At 40.0% G+C, this 23,508-nt stretch overlaps 1 protein-coding gene across 3 annotated transcripts in view; it reads right to left on the bottom strand.

Annotated features, from left to right (window-relative positions):
- Positions 1-7,486: 7,486 nt before the first annotated feature.
- Positions 7,487-23,508, bottom strand: part of SETDB2 (SET domain bifurcated histone lysine methyltransferase 2) — an 84,991-nt gene continuing 68,969 nt past the window's right edge. For all 3 annotated transcript variants that reach the window (XM_064586131.1, XM_064586129.1, XM_064586130.1), the window contains 8 exons: positions 17,748-17,881; positions 14,276-14,319; positions 14,011-14,082; positions 12,478-12,533; positions 11,752-11,818; positions 10,997-11,128; positions 9,913-9,984; positions 7,487-8,371 (listed from right to left, as the gene is read on the bottom strand). In XM_064586131.1, the coding sequence (XP_064442201.1) occupies positions 8,190-8,371; positions 9,913-9,984; positions 10,997-11,128; positions 11,752-11,818; positions 12,478-12,533; positions 14,011-14,082; positions 14,276-14,319; positions 17,748-17,881 (759 nt within the window). In that variant the 3' untranslated portion in view covers positions 7,487-8,189. The remainder of the gene's footprint in view (positions 8,372-9,912; positions 9,985-10,996; positions 11,129-11,751; positions 11,819-12,477; positions 12,534-14,010; positions 14,083-14,275; positions 14,320-17,747; positions 17,882-23,508) is intronic.

Raw genomic sequence — 23,508 nt, 5'->3', positions numbered from 1 at the left:
CATTAAATCTGTGGATTGCTTTGGGTATATGGATATTTTAACAATATTAATTTTTCCAGTGCATGAGCATGGTATATCTTGCCATTTATTTGTGTTGTCTTTGATTTCTTTATCAGTGTCTTAATAGTTTTTAGAGTATAGGTCTTCAACCGCTTGGTTAAATTTAGTCCTAAGTATTTTATTCTTTATTATGCAATTATAAATATTACTGTTTTTTTAATTTCCCTTTCCGCTCTTTTATTACTAAGTATATAGAAATGCAACAGATTTCTGTATACTGATTTTGCATCCCACAACTTTACTGAATTCATTTATTCTAATACTTTTTTGGTGGGGTCTTTAGGGTTTTCTGTACGTAGTGCTGTGTCATCTGCAGATAGTGACAGTTTTACTTCCTCCTCACCAATTTAGACTTTTAAAAAATTTTTAAAATATCGGAGTGCTATGGCAGGGACTTCTAGTACTATGTTGAATAATGGTCATGAGAGTGGACATCCTTGTCTTGTTCCTGATCTTAGGGGAAAAGCTTTTAGTTTTTCACTGGAGTAGGATATTAGCTGTGGGTTTGTCATATATGACCTTTATAAAGTTGAGGTATATTACTTCTGTACCCACTTTGTTAAAAATGTTTATCATGAATGGATGTTGAATTTTGTCAGATGCTTTTTCTGCAGCTGTTGAAATGATCATGTGACTTTTATCCTTCATTTTGTTAATGTGTACCATGCTGATTAATTTGCATATATTGAACCATCCTTGCGTCCCTGGAACAAATCCCACTGGTTGTGGTGAATGATCCTTTTAATGTATTTTTTAATTTGGTTTGCTAATATTTTGTTTGCATGTACATTTATCAGATACTGGCTTGTACTTTTCTTGTGGCATTTTTGTCTGATTTTGGTATTAGGGTAATGCTGGCCTCATAAAATGAGTTTGGAAGCATTCCTTCCTCTTTTTTTTTTTTTGAATAGTTTAAAGATTGTCATTATCTCTTTTTTAAATGTTTGGTAGAATTTACCTGTGAGTCAGCTTGGTTCTGAACTTCTGTTTGTTGGTAATTTGTTGATTACTGATTCAATTTCATTACTATTAATTGGTCTGTTCAGATTTTCTATTTCTTCCTCATTCAGTCTGGGAAGATTTTATAGGTCTAGGAATTTATCCATTTCTTCTAGTTTGTCTAAGTTGTTGGCATATAACTTTTTGTAGAAATCTTGTGGGGTTTTTTTTGTATTTGTCATTTGTAACTTGTCCTTTCATTTATGATTTTGAGTCTTTTTTTTTTTTTTTTGGTGTTTGATAATAAAGGATTTTTTTTTCTTTTTTTTTTTTAATTTTATTATGTTATGTTAGTCACCATACAATATATCATTGGTTTTTGATGTGGTGATCCACGATCCATTGTTTTCGTATTACACCCAGTGCTCCATGCAGTACGTGCCCTCCTTAATACCCATCACCGGGCTAACCAATCCCCCCTCCCCCCTCCCCTCTAAAACCCTGTTTGTTTCTCAGAATCCATAGTCTCTCCTGGTTCATCTCTCCCTCCAATTCCCCCCACCCATTTTCCCCTTCCTTCTTCTTTTTTTTTTTTTTTTTTTTTTTTTTTAAGATTTTATTTAAGAGAGCGAGAGAGAGCACATGAGAGGGGGTAGGGTCAGAGGGAGAAGCAGACTCCCCGCCGAGCAGGGAGCCCAATGCAGGACTCGATCCCAGGACTCCAGGATCATGACCTGAGCTGAAGGCAGTCGCTTAACCAACTGAGCCACCCAGGCGCCCTTTCCCCTTCCTTCTTCTAGTGTCCTCCATGCTATTCCTTATGTTCCACAAATAAGAGAAACCATATGATAATTGACTTTCTCTGCTTGACTTATTTCACTTAGCATAATCTCCTCCAGTCTCATCCATGTTGATGTAAAAGTTGGGTATTCATCCTTTCTGATGGCTGAGTAATATTCCACTGTATATATGGACCACATCTTCTTTATCCATTCGTCTGTTGAAGGGCATCTGGGCTCTCTCCACAGTTTGGCTATTGTGGACATGGCTGCTATGAACATTGGGTGCATATGGCCCTTCTTTTCACTACATCTGTGTCTTTGGGGTAAATACCCAGGAGTGCAATTGCTGGGTCATAGGGTAGCTCTATTTTTAAATTTTTGAGGAACTTCCACACTGTTTTCCAAAGTGGCTGTACCAACTTGCATTCCCACCAACAGTGTAAGAGGGTTCCCCTTTCTCCACAACCTCTCCAACATTTGTAGTTTCTTTCCCTGTCCATTTTTGCCACTCTAACTGGTATAAGGTGGTATCTCAATGTGGTTTTGATTTGGATTTCCCTGATGGCTAATGATGATGAACATTTTTTCATGTGTCTGTTAGCCATTTGTATGTCTTCTTCAGAGAAGTGTCTTTTCATATCTTCTGCCCACTTTTTGACTTGATTGTTTTTTGGGTGTTGAGTTTGAGAAGTTCTTTATAGATCTTGGATACCAGCCCTTTATCTGTAGTGTCATTTGCAAATATCTTCTCCCATTCTGTGGGATGCCTCTTTGTTTTGTTGACTGTTTCCTTTGCTACGCAGAAGCTTTTTATCTTGATGAAGTCCCAAAAGTTCATTTTCGCTTTTGTTTCACTAGCCTTTGGAGATGTATCTTGAAAGAAGTTGCTGTGGGCGATGTCAAAGAGGTTACTGCCTATGTTCTCTAGGATTTTGATGGATTCCTGTCTCATATTGAGGCCTTTCATCCACTTTGAGTTTATCTTTGTGTATGGTGTTAGAGAATGGTCAAGTTTCATTCTTCTGCATGTGGCTGTCCAATGTTCCCAGCACCATTTATTGAAGGGACTGTCTTTTTTCCATTGCATGTTTTTTCCTGCCTTGTCAACGATTATTTGACCATAGAGCTGAGGGTCCATATCTGGGTTCTCTACTCTGTTCCATTGGTCTATATGTCTGTTTTGGGGCCAGTACCGTGCTGTCTTGGTGAATACAGCTTTGTAATATAGCTTGAAATCGGACAACGTGATGCCCCCAGCTTTTTTTTTCTTTTTCAACATTTCCTTGGCGATTCGGGGTCTTTTCTGATTCCATACAAATTTTAGGATTGATTGTTCCAGCACTTTGAAAAATGTCATTGGAATTTTGATCAGGATGGCATTGAAGGTATAGATTGCTCTGGGTAGCATAGACATTTTAACAATGTTTATTCTTCCGATCCATGAGCATGGAATATTTTTCCATCTTTTTGTGTCTTCTTCCATTTCTTTCATGAGTGTTCTGTAGTTCCTAGAGTATAGATCCTTTACCTCTTTGGCTAGGTTTATTCCGAGATATCTTATGTTTTTTGGTGCTGTTGTAAATGGAATTGTTTCTCTAATTTCTCTTTCTACAGTTGCGTTGTTAGTGTATAAGAAAGCAGCTGATTTCTGTGCATTGATTTTGTATCCTGCCACATGACTGAATTGCTGTATGAGGTCTAGTAATTTGGGGGTGGAGTCTTTTGGCTTTTCCACATAGAGTATCATGTCGTCTGCGAAAAGAGAGAGTTTGACTTCTTCTCTGCCGATTTGAATACCTTTTATTTCTTTTTGTTGTCTGATTGCTGTTGCTAGGACTTCTAGTACTATGTTGAACAATAGTGGCGAGAATGGGCATCCTTGACATGTTCCTGATCTTAAGGGAAAGGCTCTCAGCTTTTCCCCATTGAGGATGATATTCGCTGTGGGTTTCTCATAGATGGATTTTATGAACTTGAGGAACGTTCCCTCTATCCCTATACTCTGAAGAGTTTTAATCAGGAAAGGATGTTGTATTTTGTCAAATGCTTTTTCTGCATCAATTGAGAGGACCATATGGTTCTTCTCCCTCCTCTTATTAATGTGTTCTATCACACTGATTGATTTGCAAATGTTGAACCACCCTTGCATCGCGGGGATAAATCCCACTTGGTCGTGGTGGATGATCCTTTTAATGTATTGTTGGATCCTATTAGCTAGGATTTTGTTGAGGATTTTGGTTGAGACTTTTTTTCTTGATGAGTCAGCTAAAGGTTTATCAGTTTTGTTTGCTTTTCAAAGAACCAGCTCTTAGTCTCATCGATCTTTATTTTAAAGATTTTATTTATTTATTAGAGAGAGACAGCGAGAGAGGGAACACAAGCAGGGGGAGTGGGAGAGAGAAAAGCAGGCTTCCCATGGAGCAGGGAGCCCAATGCGGGGGCTCGATCCCAGGACCCTGGGATCATGACCTGAGTAGAAGGCAGACGCTTAATGACTGAGCCACCCAGGCACCCCTCTTCGATTTTTTCTATTGTGTTTTTTTTTTCTCTATTTATTTCTGCTCTGATCTTTATTATTTTCTTTCTTTTGCTGAGTTTGGACTTTGTTCTTTTTCTGGCTTCATTAGATGTAGAGTTAAATTGTTTGAGATTTTTCTTGTTTCTTGAGGTAGGCCTGTATAGCTATAAACATCCCTCTTAGAAGGGCTTTTTCTGTGTCCCAAAGATTTGAATTGTCGTGTTTCCATTTTCATTTGTCTCCAGGTATTTTTTCTCTTTGATTTTTTTGACGACACATTGGTTGTTTAGTAACATGTTATTTAGCCATGTTTGTGTTTTTCCAGTTTTCTTGTAATTGATTTCTAGTTTCATTTGGTTGGATAAGACAATTGATATCATTTCAGTCTTAAATTTATGAAGACTTGTTTTGTGGCCTATTATGTGATTTTGAATGTGTATTCTGTGGTTTTACATGGAATGTACTATATATATCTGTTAAGTCCATCTGGTTTCATGTATCATTCAAAGCCATGGTTTCCTTACTGATTTTCTGTCTCAGTGATCCACTGATATAAGTGGGGTGTTAAAGCCCCCTACTATTATTGTATTACTATCAACTTTTACCTTTATGTCTGTTAATATTTGCTTTATATGTTTAGGTGCTCCTGTGTTAGGTACATAAACTATATCCTCTTATAGGAGTGATCCCTTTATGTAATGACCTTTTTTGGTCTCTTATTACAGTCTTTTTTTTTTTTTAAAGAAAGATTTTATTTTTTTATTTTTAAAGATTTTTATTTATTTATTTGAGAGAGAGAGAATGAGAGAGAGCACATGAGAGGGATTAGGGTCAGAGGGAGAAGCAGGCTCCCCGCCGAGCAGGGAGCCCGATGCGGGACTCGATCCTGGGACTCCAGGATCATGACCTGAGCCAAAGGCAGTTGCTTAACCAACTGAGCCACCCAGGCGCCCCAGTCTTTGTTTTAAAGCCTATTTTATCTGATACGAGTATACCTACCCTCGCTTTTTTTTTTTTTTTTTTCCACTTTCATTTGCAACATGTATATTTTCCTATCCCTTCACCCTCTGTGTCTTTAGGTCTGAAGTGGGTCTTCTGTAGGCAGCACATAGATGGGTCCTATTTTTTAATCCATCCAGTCACTCTATGTCTTTCGATTGGAGCATTTAGTGCATTTACATTTAAAGTAATTATTGATATGTATGTACTCACTACCATTTGTTAATGTTTTCTAGTTTTTGTAGTTCTGTTTTCTTCTTCTCTTGCTCTTTTCCCTTGTGGTTTGATGGCTTTCTTTAGTGTCATGCTCAGATTCCAGTCTCTTTACTTTTTCTGTATTTATTATAGGTTTTTGGTGTGTGGTAACCCTGGGGTTCATATGTGACATCATACATGTATAGCAGTCCATATTGAGTTGATGGGTTAAGTTCAAACACATTGTAAAAACACATTAAATTTTTATTCCCTCCTCCGTGTTTTATATGTCATATTTTACATGTTTTTGTTTTGTGTATCCCTTGACTAACTTTTGTATATATAATTTAGCCTCCCTACTAGTTCGTAAGTGAACACCCCGCTGGATGTGGCAGAGCAGGTGCCTGTGGGCCCATGGGTTGAATGGGCTGGTTCTTCAGGGGAATGCAGGGGCAGGGCACATGATGCTGGCAGGGTAGATGGAGATTGTCCGAACTGGCTCCTGACAGCATCTGGCTCTCCGGGGGTGGGGGTGGGGGGGCAAGAAGAATAGCGCTGGCCAACACATTTGTTCCCAGAGAACAAAAGTCTGCAGATCCCTGCCCCTCTGGCATATATCCTAAAGTTAGTCAATAAATCTTTACCTATATGCTAGGTGCTTTTCAGACTCCTGCAGCTGTGCTGTGTCTTGGGCCATTATTTAGCGTGCTGGCTATTTGAGGACGGCGACTCCATTTCCTATAGCTCTCCAGCTCTCCCTGAGTTCAGCCCCACTGGTGTTTAAAGCTCCCAGATTGAAGCCCTGCTGATTTTTAAAGCCAGATGTTTTAGGAACCTGCCTTCACAGTGTGGATCCCCAGTGTGGGGCCTGATACCCTCACTCCTTTGTGCCTGCGATGGCCCTACCATTTGTGGGGAGTCACCCCTGGGGTTTAGTTGCCAACTGTGTCTGTACCCCTCCTCATGTGGCTGCCGCTCCAGGTCTAGCTGTGTAAGGCCCGTTGTGCCAGTCTTCGGGTGGCTTTCAGAGTGAGTTGCAGGACGTGTAGTTGTTGCCTCGCCACGGGGGAGGAGGTGAGTTTGGGATCTTTTCTACCCCACCATCTTCCTGAACTCCATCCTGTAGTTGCTTTTTAATTTTTAAAATTTTTTTTTAAGGTTTTTATTTATTTGACAGCACAAGTAGGCCGAACAGCAGGCAGAGGCAGAGGGAGAAGCAGGCTGAGCAGGGAGCCCGATGCAGGCCTCGATCCCAGGACCCTGAGATCATGACCTGAGCCGAAGGCAGCTACCCAACTGACTGAGCCACCCAGATGCCCCCATCCTGTAGTTTCTTAAATGCCCAGGTAATTCTGATACGCAGCTGAATTTGAAAACCACTAGATTGAGATTTTGTCCCGCAGGTCATTATGATTTCAGCTAGGGTTGCCATTAAAACAGGAATGGGCATGTTCTTTTTCACCTCTACCATATTCCTTCCATGGGTATTTTTTGAGTACAATTACATGCTAGACACCATGCTGGGGACTTGGGTGAAACTCATTTTGAAATATAGCATTATTGCAAATCTCAGAGGAGTATGGTAAAAAATCAGAAATGTGCATGTGAGGTTTTCAGGGATCACACATGGTGGTGCATAAAAATCCAAATTGTATATTGTTAGTTTGAGAAAAATCTTTTTTTTTCCTTAAGATTTTATTTATTTTAGAGAGCAGGGAGAGGGACAAGCAGACTCTGTGCTCAGAGCAGAGCCTGATGTGGGACTTGATCTCACAACCCTGAGATCATGACCTGAGCTGAAACCTGGGAGTCAGTCATTTAACCAAGTGAGCCACCCTGGCGCCCCTGGTTTTTCATTCTTGCATATTTCCACTGATGTTCTTATTCAAAGAGTTGTTACAATTTAAATGTGTATTTTGAAGATGATGTATGCCCATGTAGTGACAGCGGCTGAAAAGAAATTGAAAAAGCAGACTTCGTGATGACCAGTGAATTTGGTACAAGTGGAGTAAAAATATTCAAATTTATTATATCTCATTATAAGCTGGAACTAGTCTCAAAGGATAAGAACAGTTTATGCATTTATTTAACATTTATTGAGCATGCTACGTGCTGAGAATGTGTTGGGAGCAAAACACAGGAATAGTGAATTTTTGCCCTCAGAGAGCTTGTACCCTAACTAAGATACAGTGGGTTACACTGGGAAGTGATGGGAAGGAAAAGTACTCCGATGAAATGAGTGGTAGAACTGGTATAGTGCGATCTGCAGGAGGAACAGGCAGAGAAAGGTAAAAGAGCAGGTAAGGCTTCACAGCAAGATGTGCAAAGGCCCTGGGGAGCCTTTACTTCCAGGAGCACCCTGTGTGTTACTGGAATCAATGTAGATCACTGGAGTGGGGGAAGGGGGGGATGCACCAGCATGAAGCTACCAGAGGATTTTCAGTGCAGAGGGTGGGAGAGATGGGAGGTGTGATCCAGTTTACTCAGGTAGAATCTGAGAAACATTTTATTGGAGAGCAGAAGTGAGATGATAATAAGAGGGAGGCAGGATCAAATGAAATGCCAATCAGCAAGAACAGGTAAGAGTTGATGAGGATTGAAGCTTGAAGTCCAGAGAGACAGGAGACGCCTACTTCTAAAGATGTGTGGCTTCCACAGGTCAGGTCTTCAGTTTGCAGCCTGCTTGCAACTGAGCCTCATTCTGGGTTTAGGAAGTGGTAATCCTTAGAAGACACAGAAGATACTGAAGTAGAACTTGACCTCATGTCTTTATCTTCTTGAAGAAAGTACATGGTTTGGTTTAAGACCTGAAGTACCTCAATCTCTTCCTTCAGTTGCTGCTGCCTTTCTTCATGTTGATGGATTTTCTTCTGTATTGCTATGATAAAAAGAAATTTCAGGTTAGTAGTTTTATAAACAACATACTATTTCTGTCCTCTTTCACTTGCAAGTGCATAATACACACTGCTGTGCCCTACATGAAAAGAAAATAGGGCCCTGTGAGCAGGAACTGGTTCCTCTTCTAATTCAGGATGGAATTCTAGTTTTTATCACATAAAGCCGGTCAGTACATCTTTAGAGCTTGAGTACCTTTTGTATATCTTTGAGAACTCAGAAGCAGAGATTGTATAACCTTCATGCTGCTCTATACCCATTTGTTGAGATAATAAGTGGAGAGAGCATGTGGTTTGAATATCAAGAATAAAGGCAAATCTTTCATAAAAATGCATCCAGTTTTTAATGTTACATAAAAGCTTTTGGTTTTATTTAGAAAAAGGAAGGCCTTTAATGTGGAAACATAGGAAGAAGATACTTTAATTAGGCTTTATAAATAACAGTATTACTCAGTGACAATGTTGTTTTTTGAAAACTTCAAAGTTAAAGAGTATTAAGTCTTTCTCTAGAATACCTGTAGTTAACTTTCTGGAACATTAGAACTGAGCAACATTAAGCAAGAGAGTCTATCAGTAGCGATGTCAAGTTAGGCCTTTAAAGTTGGTTCTAATGCAATTCCAAATAGTGTCTCCTCTTGCTGCCCCCCCCCCCCCCGTACTACACTATAATGTATATCCTCCCAACTAACCCATGCACGTAGTGGAAACGTGGCTTTTATATGAAAGAAAAGTAACACAGATGAAAGTCCCCTACAAAATAAGGCTTTTTAGAAAAAGATTTTAAAGGCTGCTTTTAAAAAATAGGTGGATACTTGCATTAGCAGTGAGCAGACATTCTCAAGAGACTGTTAAAGGATAGGCTGATTATCTGAATGGCGAGTAGGACACTGTGGTTGTGCAACTGTAGGGGGAGCCGTTCACACCCAGTTCTGTGACCCACTCTGGCTGGGATGTGCAGTGCACAGCCTGTCCACTGAGTGGCAGCTTGATACAGATGAGTCTGATTTGACTTCTGTAAGTGGGAATGTAGCCGGTTTTGAAAGCATCTTAATGGTGGGAGGACCTACTCACTGAGTGGTTGAGGTATTATTAACATACAGTGTCCTATTAATTTCAGGTGTACAGTATAATGATTCAGCAAAACCTTTTTATAAAATAGCAACCATTTAAGTCTCTGCCCCCACCAGGCTTGCTTCTTTTTCAAAAACGTCTCGACTGTTTTTTCTTGCTCATCTTTAGAATCAATGAATTGCAACCCTCCTTCCCCCAGTTAGATTGAAGATTAATATTGGGAGAATTAAAATTTGTACACATCAAATGTCACAGCCTTGACACCTACAGATAACTACTGTTCCCATTTGGGTACTTTTTTTCTGTGTGTGTGAGGGCTCGTACTGCTTTGTGGTGGGTTTTTTTATTTAGTAAGATGATGAACATTCTTCTAAAATGATTTTTATCACTGAATAGTATTATATTACTTCAGTGTATATATATATAAATTATGCTGCTCGGTTATAACTCATACCTGCTTGAAAATTTACAAATGTGTCTTCAAACAATTTACAGTCAAAAAGTGAAGTCCCGATTTCTTCATAGTCTGTAGGGAGAAACACATTTTCAGTTCTAATTTAAATAATTGATATAGACAGAAACCCCTTACAAACTAACCCCAAATAAGGAAAAGTACACAGAACAGTCCAGCACTGTGCGACTTCAGTCTCACACCGGAGGAGCAGCAGTTTCCCCGGGGACATGGTGGAAATGCAAATGCATGGCTCCACTCCCACATCAGAAGTTCCAGAGGTGAGGCCCGCTTACTAGTTTTCACAAGCCCTCTAGGGACTCTGAGAAGCATGTTCAAAGTTTGAGAAGTACTTAGTCTCAAGTAAAGAGGAAATGAATGAAAGAATGTAATGAATGAATTTTTGGAAGTTTCCTTTTAATTTCACTTTTTGGTTTTGTCCTATAGAAAATAATCCCTTTCAAATAATCATAGACTTTACCTTGGTGCCTACAGTATAGACTGTCAAGCTTTTCCTTGCAAAAATCATAAAGTTTTTAAGCTCACAGTGTAGGGTCTAAGAAGGCTAAGTGGCTATATACTTGCATATACAAATGGAACTTTGGCTTCCCAAAGAGCGCTTTCTGAAAGGTCACATTAACTAGGTGCAACATCAAACAAAACATTCCATTTTTCTTCTATAAGCTTTGAGTTGACATTACCAAAAAAAGACATAAGGAACAAAATTTGGGTCAAATCAAAACTGTAACATGATGCTATTCTCAGATGTTAGCAAGAAGCGGTGAGGGGGCAGATGTGTAACTGCCTGTGGTTCTGAGCGTCCACATGCTGTCAGCCCTCACTCTCAGCTACGCGCGTCTGCAAAACCCATCACAACTTGCAGGGCACCAGCCTGCTTTTCACTGAATTAATCAGTTTGTGAATTACCCACATCCTGTTGATCCATAGAAGACTAGAGACCTGGAACAGTGAATTGTATTAAGGAAAAGAAATTGCATAGAAAGAAAGTATGTACTTTTGGTTTGGTCTGTTTTAGAAGTAGGTTTGCGAGAAGTCTCTGCATGTAGAAATGTTGCTGTTTCAGTACCTGAATCAGAAGCAGTGTCACCCATGAGTCTTTCTTGAATCAAATGAAGTTTGTCTACTAGTTCTTCAAATAAATCATTGAGAAGCCCCACTTCCTTACATTTCTTAAGAAAATCAATCTTCACAGCTGCATCTAAGAATGAGAAAAACATTTTAGGAGGAAATGATCTAGAGCAGCTCTCAAATTCCTTTATGGTCATTTCTTCAGACCATGCGTAGTGGTGGATGAGCAGAGTCAGTAGGATAATAAATACAGCACCTTTATCTTTTATTGTAATTTCATCATACCTCATGTTTTCCTCACTGAAACAATGTTACAAAAAGTGAAAAAAACTTCTCTGCTTAGACTAATTATCTGAATCAAGAGGATTTTCTAAAATTTAGCTGCAGATCTTTGAGATAATAGCTCCCATTTTTTCTGTCACAGTTACTGTGTGTCATTATGGAACGTCTATTTCCCTGACAGAAAGCTACAATGACTGGCTTCAGCTTCCTGGGGTCACAGGATTCTGAGCTTAGGTAACCCTGGCTTCTAGACCAGGAAGTATATCCTTTCTTAATACCAAAGAATAATGGACCATCCCCATCTAAATTACTTTGAGCTGGGGCTATGATAGAGTAGATAATTATGATAAAAGCTCTCTTTTCTTACAATTACTATAAGACTAGAAGAATAAAGTGGGATCCAACTTTGAAGTAAATGGGTTATTTTTATAAGTACTGGAAGTCATATTTGATACAAAATTTATAGCAAACCTGTGTGTCTGCCATCCTCTTCCTTCATGTGTTTTGTGAATCTGTCTAATGTCAACATTTCAGGTGGCTAGAGGGAGAGAAAAATCAAGATTAATTGATTTACTGTTGACATTTAATATTGTGTAAAATGAAAACCAGTCTTTTGTTGCATACAATTCAATGATATGCCTGTGGTGAAAAATCATGCCCCATATTCATTGGTAGTTTACATGTAAACATCATATCATTTTTGTATAACAAAACATCAAGAGGTGTGGCAAGCTCCTCTGTATAAACAGCAAGAGGTGAAGGTTGCTGGCTCATACTAATTTAGCTCATATGAGTGGATGTGTAAAAAAACGGTTTCAAATCCCCAAAACATTTCATACACTTTGCACATAATAGTAATGCAGAAAATTTTGAAAATCACAAATCAGGTCGAGTGTGGATCATGCAGCTGAGAAATACTTGGTTAGGTAAGGATGCTTTACTGCACCTCTGCCCATTTTAAGACCATAAGCACACTGTGGGCTCCGATACTTTCACTGATGTGGTACCAGGACATGTGTTACCAGAGCCATGGGACTGTCACCTCCTGAAGGGCATGTGCTGGGATACCCAACACATCCAACTTTTATATTCAGCTCATATGGTTCTGTTACCATTTCACCGGATATGTGAATGGTTAAAATAAGGAAGAAACTGTGTGAAGAAACTGAAAGCTATAATAAAATGAAGTCAAATTACCTCTACATGAATGTCTGTTGAGAGACATTTCTTCCTTCCTCTTTTTCTTTTCAGTCCTGAAAAATAAGTTGAAAATCTAAATCATGTAGAAACCAGAATCCATAAAGGAGAAGACTGATGCTTGACTACATAAAATAGAAAACTCTTATATACTAAAAGTTACTACAAGGTCAGAAGATACGGCAAACTTACACTGAATGTTTGCAACACATATGATAAAGCACCAATTTTCAAAATATAAATATAAAACAAATGAACAGAAAAACAGGCCAATGGGGAACCCTCTAGGAAGAGTTCATTAAATAGAAAAACAGACTGGGTCACAGGAAAACAGATATATTGATCAAAAGATAGGGGAATACACTCAATTTTACTCATAAGTAAAGACATGCAAAATAATTTCCCACCTATCAGACTGACAAAGATGAAAGTGTTTAATATTTGCAAGGATTGGGGTAATTGTGTACTGCTGATGCAGCCTCTATGGAAGAGAATCAGCCAGTTGTTATCACAGTTTCACTGTTTATACTTTTTGACCCAGCAATCTACACGAAGTTTTCCAAATGGTATAGTTGCATAAAGGCACAAAGATGAATGGAGAAAAATGCTAACTACACTATTTGATATAATAGAAAAAAAAATGGAAAGAACCTCAGTGTCCATCATGCAGAGACTAGTTCAGTTGTAATTCAGCTATACAACTGAATAATAATACACACAATGGCATATTATCATGCAGCCTTTCAAAAACGAGGTAGATCCATTTGTATAGATATGGAAGGATGTCTGAGTGAAAAAATATAGTAGTATGTACAGGAAATTTTTAGAAGAATTCAAATGAAACGGATAGTTTCTTCTGGGGAGAGGATTCATAACTGTGTTATAATCTGCTTTTAAAAACTAATACAATTAAAAAAATTTTTTTTCAATATTGGGGCGCCTGGGTGGCTCGGTTGAGCATCTGACTCTTGGCTTGGGTCATGAGATTGAGCCCCGTGTCTGGTTTCATGCTGAGTGTGGGGCCTGCTTGAGATTCTCTTTCTCCCTCTGCGCCCCCTCCGCCACTCGCGGCACGCTTTCTCTTAAAAAAATTTAAAAATTAAAACTACTGATAGGGAAAGTTAACAATGTAAACAGATTGAAGCTATATTTTTTATAATTCCTGATAAAAGGGTATTGACTGAAAAATGAGGGTAACAATACTGTTTAGAGAGTGTTGTTTACCACCAAAAAATGCAGTTGGCATGACGTGGAACTAAGCTTTTTCCAAAAAGGTCCTGCCTCTGGTCCACAGTGAGCATTCCAGACTTTGTGCGGTGAGACACTGCTGCTCAGGCAGCGTACAGAGGCCGTTCGTGAGTGAGTGTACAGCCCGTGACTCCAGTTAACCAGGGCCTAGTTTTCCTTAATTATAACTGAAATGCTAAACATGCATTCTTAGGAAATTTTAGGGAATGTGCAGCAATTTATCAATTTTATAACTACTGGTATTCTTTTAGAAGAGAAGCAGTTGCAAAAGTCAAAGGTTTTTACCACGTCCTCGTTTGGCCCTCTGATTGTAGTGAGGATGGAAGGTACCAGACAGAGACGTTCCTGTGAGTAGGTCTAGTTTGCAAAGAAGAAAAGTTAGTCCATTACACTGCACACTGCACAAAGAAACTGGCAATTTTATAAGTATTAAAAATTCAACTCACAAATTTGTATTTAATGCAGTGAGGCTAGTAAATCAGGATATTCCATGTCTTACCTAAATGTATACCTTTCTTTAAACCCACAGTACTAAATTTTAGAGACTTACCATTATGAGCGTTGTTCAATGGAGCATGTTGTTTGCAAAACATTCTGAAACATGCAATTTCAAAGAATTGTTAAATATTTTTACTTACACTTCTTAAATATTCCTATTTTCTTATGATTTAAAAAGGAACTAGTCTATTTTTCATGATGGCCTTACCCTAAATATTTGTAAAAGAAAAATGCTCTCCAAACCTGTGTAAGTTACTGACCCTTATCAAATGTGGACGGAGCCTCTGTCAGATGTCTTTTGTGCTCTCAGCCCTCAAGTTGGTACGCTCTCCGAAGGAGTGCGTGTGAAACATTTTAAACAATGGTAAGTAACTCATACATCGTGGTCAGTGGGATTTTACTGTATAAAGAAAGATATCTAAAGATCCAACATCTAAGACAAATTTTCATCTGACTACACAAAGTTCTACTGATTTTCAACAATAAATAGCACAAAATTGCAGGCATGAATTTTGGGGCAAGTAGTTTTCTAACTCAGCAGTTATCTTCCCCCAGACTTTAGAGTTGAACTGCATGAATCTAGAACGGATCAATGCCCTAGAAGAGAAGCAAGCAGCACAGCAGGCTATGAAGAAGAAATGGAGTGAATGAATTTTGAGGAGCTGCTCAGGTCCCATATCTTCCCCAGGCTCTATCCTCAGCCCCCAGCTACATCTCCCTTCCTTTCCTTAAGGTGCTGACCCTCAGGAGGCAGGCTCCCTCTTGCCTGTGGGAACATATGAATTCTGTTTTACACCAATTTCTACCTTTTACATGCAGACTTCCTGGCAACCCATCTCCTGCCCCAAGCAAAATTAATCTCACCCTTTGGATTCCAGTATCTGAACACTTCGTTTGCCAGGCACTTACATTTTTTTTATTATGGAAAATTTTGAACAGATCTAAAAGTGAAGAGATGATGAGCCCCATTGCCCCCTACCCATCACTCAGTTTCAACAATTATCAACTCAAGGCCAAGCCAGTTTCATGCGAATCCCCTCCTGCTCCCATCATGCCACGTGCCGCTATTTGTTCTGGCCTCTGGTCCTTCCAACAAGGTGCTAGGTTCTCTGAGATTTAGTGCATGTCCTATTCATACTCTTTATATTCTTACTGCACCTAGCAAGATATCTTATGTATGGTAGGCACTCTAACAACTGAATATTTAAATTCAATTAAAAAGTACATAGAAGTTCACCTGATACTTGATAATGACAAAAATGATTATTTTCATTGAGTCTCTATTCCTTGGTTCTACTAACACAAGACCAGTATTTTTGCAGTTTAAGATATAACAGGAATTGACTCCTTTTTGTTCAGTCTTGTAGCTCTGCTAATAACAGTGTGTCTAGTGGGTGCGTGAGGTCATTATGGAAGTCATAATGAACTCTTTGGGAAGGTAAAAAAAAAATACAATCTATGAGTTTCTGAGCAAATCAAATATAAAAAGTATGGTACAAAATTAGTATGATTTACACATTCCTTTCTAGTCTCAAGCAATAAAATATCTATGGAACTTGCTCAAAATCAGATGTAAAATTATTTAACAAATTCCTTTTAATAATATGCTTGCCCATACTGTTTTAGAATATAGGCCCCTAAGCCTGAAGAGGATATGGTGGTGAAGAGCAAGAACTCCAGAGCCCTAAAGCCCAGCTCTGCCACTCACCAGATATTTGACCTGGGGACAAATGACTAAGTCTTACAGGGCCTCAGTGTCTGCATCTGTAAAGTGGGGATAAATACCTACCTCACTGGGTTGTTATGAGGATTATATGCATTAACATTTATAAAGTAGTTGGAAGTATTTCTGGCACAAAGTAAGTGATTATTTAGATAAAACAACATAGTGCCTGAAACACTTTGATGAACCTGGGGGTGTGTGCCCAAAGGGGGGAAAAATCTAGCCTCCAAATGCAATTTTAAAATATTTAGGATCTCACAAAAATCATATTAAAAAGATAATGCTCTCATTCAGAATATTGTGAATAAAAATATTATTTCACTGAAATTTAAAATATTCCATCAGAATGTATGCACATACCCCAAAGAAGTGAGAAGTATCTGCCTAGCTCTTCAACTTCAGACCATCATTTTCTTTTATATTCCATTTCATAACTTTAAAAAAGGTCAAAACTTCTTCTAGATATCTTTTTAACTTTATATTTTATTTTATTAAAGATTATTTATTTTTTAAAGATTTTATTTGATAAAGTGAGAATGAGAGAGAGAGCATATGAGAGGGAGGAGGGTCAGAGGGAGAAGCAGACTCCCTGCTGAGCAGGGAGCCCGATGTGGGACTCGATCCCGGGACTCCAGGATCATGACCTGAGCCGAAGGCAGTCGCTTAACCAACTGAGCCACCCAGGCGCCCCAAAGATTATTTATTTGACAGCACAAGCAGGGGGTGAGGCACAAGGAGAGGGAAAAGCAGAGTCCCCACTGAGCAGGGAGCCCAATGCGGGGCTCATTCCCAGGACCCTAGGATCATGACCTGAGCCAAAGGCAAACACTCAACTGACAGCCACCCAGGAGCCCCATATGACATGTTTTAGACTGCAACCACATACCAAAAAACCGAACATGACTTGAATCAATTCAGTTAACAACTGGCTTACTGATTTCATCTGACTAAACTGTCTATTTAACTGAACTGCAACCTTTCATCAGGAGGAAGATCAAGTTTCTTCCTGGATAAAACAAATACAATTCTGTTGGACTTAAAATATGCCTTACTGGGTCAAAATTAACATTAAGAATTATTGAAAGAGGGAAGCAAGATTTAAAAGCCAAAGGCAATTCAAACAATTTCTTTAAGAACTTAATGACTGATTACTATATTTGCTGCATAGTTTATCATTTTTAAAAGCTCTTTATAGGTAAGACAGTGGTGAGAGTGGTGGGAAAAAACATTCATTCAGCAGACAAGATGGATAAACCATTGACTTGTGGCTAACAAGGCTCCTGTTTGCAGGGGAGAGCAATAGTGAACTGGTTCTAGGTCCTGTGACCACCCATTAGGTCACTCATGCCAGTATGGCAACCAGTGCTTTCTACTGGGAAAGAAGACATGTAGGAAGATTAAAACCAAAACGAACTCTGCTCATTTTCTTTCTATAATACCGAGGGAAGATACTGTGAAGTCAGGTTCCCAACTGCGCATCCCCCAAACCACGCTCTTACTTAGAAACCATTTGCATAAAATCATCTTTAAAAATCTCTTTGTTGGGGTGCCGCTGTGGCTCAGTTGGTTAAGCATCTGCTCAGGTCATGATCCCAGGGTCATGGGATCAAGCCCCTGCATCAGGCTCCCTGCTCGGCAGGGAGCCTGCTTCTCCCCCTCCCTCTGCCTGCCGCTCTCCCTGCTTGTGCTGTCAAATAAGTAAAATCTTAAAAAAAAAAAAAAAAAACCTCTTTGTCTTAATCTAACCATTCCTTATTCCATTCCCCCAAGTGTAGCTTCAAAACTGTTTAGTTATACATACTTATAAATTCCTCGAGATCCATCAGTTTGTAGAACTGCGTGGTCATTCTTGGCACAGAAAAAGTGGTAACTCTTGTTACAGGCTTTTAAATCACATCCCACGGTGGCTCCTCTTTCATTACAAAATGCGCATTTCTACAGAAGAATAAATTTTACCAGTAAGCACCTGTTTTTCATAATCTTTGTTAAAATTTAAAGTTAAAGATGTCATTAAATGTTATTTTTAAGTCAGCAGCCCTAACGTCCTCAGCCACAAATGTTAGGTATTTACATCTGGCTGCTCATTTTGAGATTTCAGCAAAACCTCTGTTAAATAAAGTACTTGGCTGGCACTGACCTGTAATGATCTGATTAAAAGCAGAAAACCCTTTTTGTTTTAAAACGAACAAAACCTTTCTCTTTTTACAAGAGATTTCTAAAAAGAGATTTGTCCTGCACTAAGCAAGGGGTCCTGTTAGGGACACTGGGGCCCATGGTGAGGGTGGCTTCTGATGGTGCCACTGAGAGCTGTGTGATCCAGCAATCTCTCCCCTCTCTTAGACCTTGATCCCTCCCTGTGGATAACACTGCCTGTCTCATGGTTTCTGCTGAGGACAATGTGAGATAAAGTAAGTGAAACCTCTCTGGAATCTATGTAGTAGGGCCAAAAATTTAAAATTAAAAAACAAAACCCTGAGTAGCAAATTTTTTCCAAGTTCTATTTATTTGATCTCTTGCTTTTATATATTAGTCAGTTGATCTGGTATTTTATATATTGAAGGTGGTGTAGAGATGGTTAGGACAGTATGTGGCCATAGCAATCTAACTGGTTTAGGGGAGTCCAAGCCATGCCCAAGGCTGATGTGATTTATAGCAGGCTCTGTCTGAATGAAGGGGAAGCACAAAGAAACCACCTTGCAAAACAGGAAATACCTCGAACAATACCCTAAGGTCAGCACAAGCAACCATACAAATAAAGAAAATTCAAATATGGGTAAGAAATTAGATTATGCTAAAGGTGGAATTTCAAATCAGAGCACAAAGAAAGATCATTTAATTTGGCGGGGTGGGGGGTGGGGGCATCTGGCTTTATGTGTAGAAAAAAAGTTACATCCCTACCTCACAACATATTCCCAAATAAGTTCCACATGGATTAAGGCTCTGAGAAAAAGTTTTAAAGTTAATGAAAATGTATGGGGTTAAGGTCAGGAAGGCTAAGCAAGGAAGGAAACTCAGAAGTCACAGAGAAAAAGACTGACGGATCTGACTACATAAAAAAATGTAAACTTCCAGGGCGCCTGGGTGGCTCAGTTGGTTAAGCGACTGCCTTCGGCTCAGGTCATGATTCTGGAGTCCCGGGATCGAGTCCCGCATCGGGCTCCCTGCTCAGCAGGGAGTCTGCTTCTCCCTCTGACCCTCCTCCCTCTCATGCTCTCTGTCTCTCATTCTCTCTCTCTCAGATAAATAAATAAAATCTTTAAAAAAAAAAATGTAAACTTCCATTTTTATAGTGACAGCTACCAAAAAAACAATGAAAATATTTGCAAACAGAAACAGACTCATTAATACAAAGAACAAATTGTGGCCAAAGTAGGTGAACGGGATTAAGAGGTACAGGCTTTCATGGGCCGCCTGGGTGGCTCAGTCATTAGGCGTCTGCCTTCGGCTCAGGTCATGATCCCAGGGTCCTGGGATCGAGTCCTACATTGCACTCCCTGCTCAGTGGGAAGCCTGCTCCTCCCTCTCCCACTCCCCCTGCTTGTGTTCCCTCTCTCACTGGGTCTCTCTCTGTCAAATAAATAAAATCTTAAAAAAAAAAAAGGTACAGGCTTTCAGTTACTAAAAATATAAATCACAGGGATATAATGCAGAGCATAGAGAATATGGTCAATGATATTGGAATATGGTGACAGATGGTAATTGGGCTTATTGTGGTGATCATTTCATAATGTATATACATGTCAAATCACTGTGTTGTATGCCCGAAACTAATATTGTATGTCAACTGTATCAATAAAAAAAAATGTTTGCTGTATATTTGATAAAGGGTTAAGACTGATAAACTCAGAAAAATGAGAACAGGCAAATCACAGAAGAAATACAAATGGTTAATAAAATTTCATTCACTTAAAGACTACTGAGTAACTGTGATGTGTCAGGCACTGTTCTAGGGAAGAGGGAAACAGCAGGGGACAAGGCACCTGCCCTTGTGAAGTTAACATTCTAGGGGAGAGAGACAGACCATGATCACATAAGGCAAAGTTAAAAACACAGTGATACATGTGTTGTAAATATCTTTTCCCAGTCTGTTTTGTTTCTTCACTGTCTTTAATGATGTCTTTTAATGAACATAAATTTCAATTTTAACAAAAATAAAAAAGAACATCTCTAGTAATTATAGCAATTAGACTATCGATGTCAATATTTACCAAGTGCTTAATTAGTGCAAAGAATGAGCTAATAAAAATATACGAATTATCTTAAAAAAACATAGTGATACCTGCTTTGTAAGAATTAAAATAAGGTGAAGTGACATTTTCACTGGGTCCCTATTTCAGATTGGGGGACACTCTCTCCTCTCTGAGGAGGTGATACAGAAGTTTAGATTTGAATAATAAGAGCAGGCAAAAAAGCAGGGGGAAGGATGTTCTAGGCAGAAGGCTTTATATTCCTGTGGCAAAAATGAGCCTCCTATTGGCAAGCTTACTGGAAGGACAAGACGGTGGGCTGATGTTGTTGGAGCAGAGATGAGGGTAAGGGAAGTCAGAGGTAAGATCCAAGGGGTAAGGAAGGGCTGGGTCATGTAGGGGTTACAAAGCAGAGTAAGGAGTTGGGGTTTTGTCTTTGTACGATGGGAACATAAAGTGATCAGTATTTTTTTTTCCCAAAGATTTTATTTATTTATTTATTTATTTATTTATTTATTTATTTATTTATTTATTTGAGAGAGAGAGAGAGAACATGAGCTGAGAGAGGGGCAGAGGGGGAGGGTGAAGGAGAGAATCCCAAGCAGATTCAGTGCTGACTGCAGAGCACAGAGCTGTGCATGGAGCTCAATCTCACAACCCTGAGATCATGACCTGAGCTGAAATCAAGAATCCAATGCTAAATGGACTGAACCACCCAGGGGCCCTAAGTGATCAGTATTTTAAAGACACTATTGTAGCTGTGTGGAGAATGGGCTGGGGTAGGGATGGGCAGGAGAGAGTGCAAAACAAAGATCAGTGATGTTGATTAGCAAGTGTCTGAGGGAGATCCATGACTTTACTGCAGGGGGTTAGTGACAGAGAGAAGGGGAGGATAGAGGGGCACCTGGGTGGCTCAGTCATTAAGCGTCTGCCTTTGGCTCAGGTTGTGACCCTGGGGTCCTGGGATTGAGCCCCACATCGCATCGGGCTTCCTGCTCAGCGGGGGGCCTGCTTCTCCCTCTCCCACTCCCCCTGCTTGTATTCCCTCTCTCGCTGTGTCTCTGTCAAGTAAATAAATAAAATCTTTAAAAAAACAAAAAAAGGGGAGGATAGAGGGTCTGCAGGGTGATGCTGATAGGCTGGATGCTGGGCTGGGAGGTTGATAAGGAGGTGATGATGGATGAATGGTGGGCAGTTCATTGAGGTGAGGAGTGAACAGGTTTGGATGGAGTCTGTGTATATGTGTGCAGGGGCTGGAACTGTGTTCATTGGCCAGTTTAATATGAGATGCTATTAGATACTCATGTAGGTATGTCAGGTTGGTTTTAATGGCTGGAGGTATAGAGTTCCTGGCATAAGTAGGAATTGAAGCCATGGGAACTGGAAGAGGTCACACAGAAAAGATGTTCAGATGGAGGAAGGAGCCCAGGAGAGCCTTGGGGACTGTACACTTTAGAGATTTAGCAGAGAAGGAAAAACAGCCAAGGTGCTTGGGAGGAAGCAGCCAGAAAGGTAAGAGACATAGTAGCAGAGTGTGTGTAGGAAGTCAAAGCAAGAAAGTGCTTCCGGATGCAGGGCACGGACAACTGTGATGAATACTGCTGAGAGGTCAGCTAAAGACAGAAGTGACATTGTATTTGACCAGGTTTTAATAATTTTGCAAAGGAGGATTTAAGATGACATGATCAGTTGCTCTTGGATATATGCTGAAGGAAATAATCTAGTACAAGCGGGGATACTGATGTTAAAGGGAAATTCAAGAGCCTAATCCTTAAGGAGGGGCAGGTGATGACTCCAAAGTCTAAGTGGAGGGTTGACTTTGACAAGAGGGAGGTCCCAGAGTCTGGGGACAGAGGTGGATGGGCAGTGGTTTGAACAGTAGGAGTTCCTGGCTAACGGCTTCCATTTCTCAATAAGAATCAGACAAAGATAGGTGTACCACCAAGATGAACCCTAATGTAAACTACGGACTTCGGGTGTTTTCATGATGTGTCAGTTGTAACAATGACCACTCTGGTGGGAGATGTTGATAAAAAGAAGGTTGTGTATGTGTGGGGGTGGGAAGTATATGGGAAATCTTTGTACTTTCCCCGTAAGTGTTCTATGAACCTAAAACTGCTCTAAAAAAATAAAGTCTATAAAAAAAAAAAAATAAGGCATAGTCATCAACTTGGGGATGAGCAGTTGGGGTGGGAGAGGTTTTAAAAAGAGATGAGAGGATATGAAACAGTAAAGGTAGAGGGTGGAGGGTGATGTGTTGAGGTTCCTTTTGAGGTTTGTGGCCATGAATCTAAGATCAGTCAACACATCTGTGGGTTTTTGTCCAGTTGTTCAACTGTTCCAGTGCCAGTACTGCTCAGCAGATGCAGACAACAGACAGGTGCATTTCACGGGCGGGGGTGGGGGTGGTTTGCTAGGTGAGTAAGGAAATGTGCACGTGGGTGGTGGGGAGAGTGAGTCCAGGCTGTTTGCAGGACAGTGCCTATGAGATGGGGCCACTGACTGTAGAGGGATCATGGAAGGACTGCTGGGGCTGGGTAGGCTGGGAGGGAGACAGATGCCTAAGAAGAACTAACGTTCAACCTCTCTCCAGTGATGAGGGAAATGCAAGGTAACACTTCCTGTCAGACGCAAAAAGTAACAAGATTCATGACACTCATTTTTGTCAAGGGCTGGGAAAAATGTTCTTTCATCCACAGAAGTATAAAATGGTACAACCTTTCTGGTGGACAGTTTATTGGCATGTTTCAAAATTATTATTTTTAAAGATTTTATTTATTTGACAGTGAGAGAGGGTGCACAAGCAGGGGGAGCAGGGGAGGGAGAAGCAGGCTCCCTGCTGAGCAGGAAGCCCGATGTGGGGCTCGATCCCAGGACACTGGAATGATGACCTGAGGTGAAGGCAGATGCATAACTGACTAAGCCACCCAGGCGCCCCGCATGTTTCAAAATTATTAAAGGGAATTCTCTTTCACTCAGCCATTTCACTTCTAGGAATGTGCTTTACAGCAATGCTCAAACAAGTACACAGGGTATGTGTACAAAGATGTTTACAGTGACATTAGTTGTTATAGTGAAAAACCAGAGTCAACTCATTATCTAACAAGGGAATAGTTTCATGCATTCTGGTTGATCCCATGGAATTCCATGAAGTCAGTAAAGAGGATGCCACAGTCATATGCTTATAGTTTTAGGAACATGCCATGTCTTTCCTGCCTTCCCAACTTTGGCACATCCTGTTCCCTTTCCCTGGAATTCCTCCTTCCCCATCTTCGTTACCCTCACTCCTCCCCAACTAGGAAGTCTTCTGGGCCCCACCTGCACTAAGGTGCTTGATTGCTTGAGTGACCTGTGCTGACCCTTCTCAAAGCACAT

Source organism: Mirounga angustirostris, unplaced genomic scaffold (assembly GCF_029215605.1).
Source record: "Mirounga angustirostris isolate CCGP_5_RB_7025 unplaced genomic scaffold, mMirAng1.0.hap1 SCAF_3, whole genome shotgun sequence".
In the NCBI taxonomy this organism is placed as follows: domain Eukaryota; kingdom Metazoa; phylum Chordata; class Mammalia; order Carnivora; family Phocidae; genus Mirounga; species Mirounga angustirostris.
This window is presented reverse-complemented; position numbering and strand designations above follow the sequence as displayed.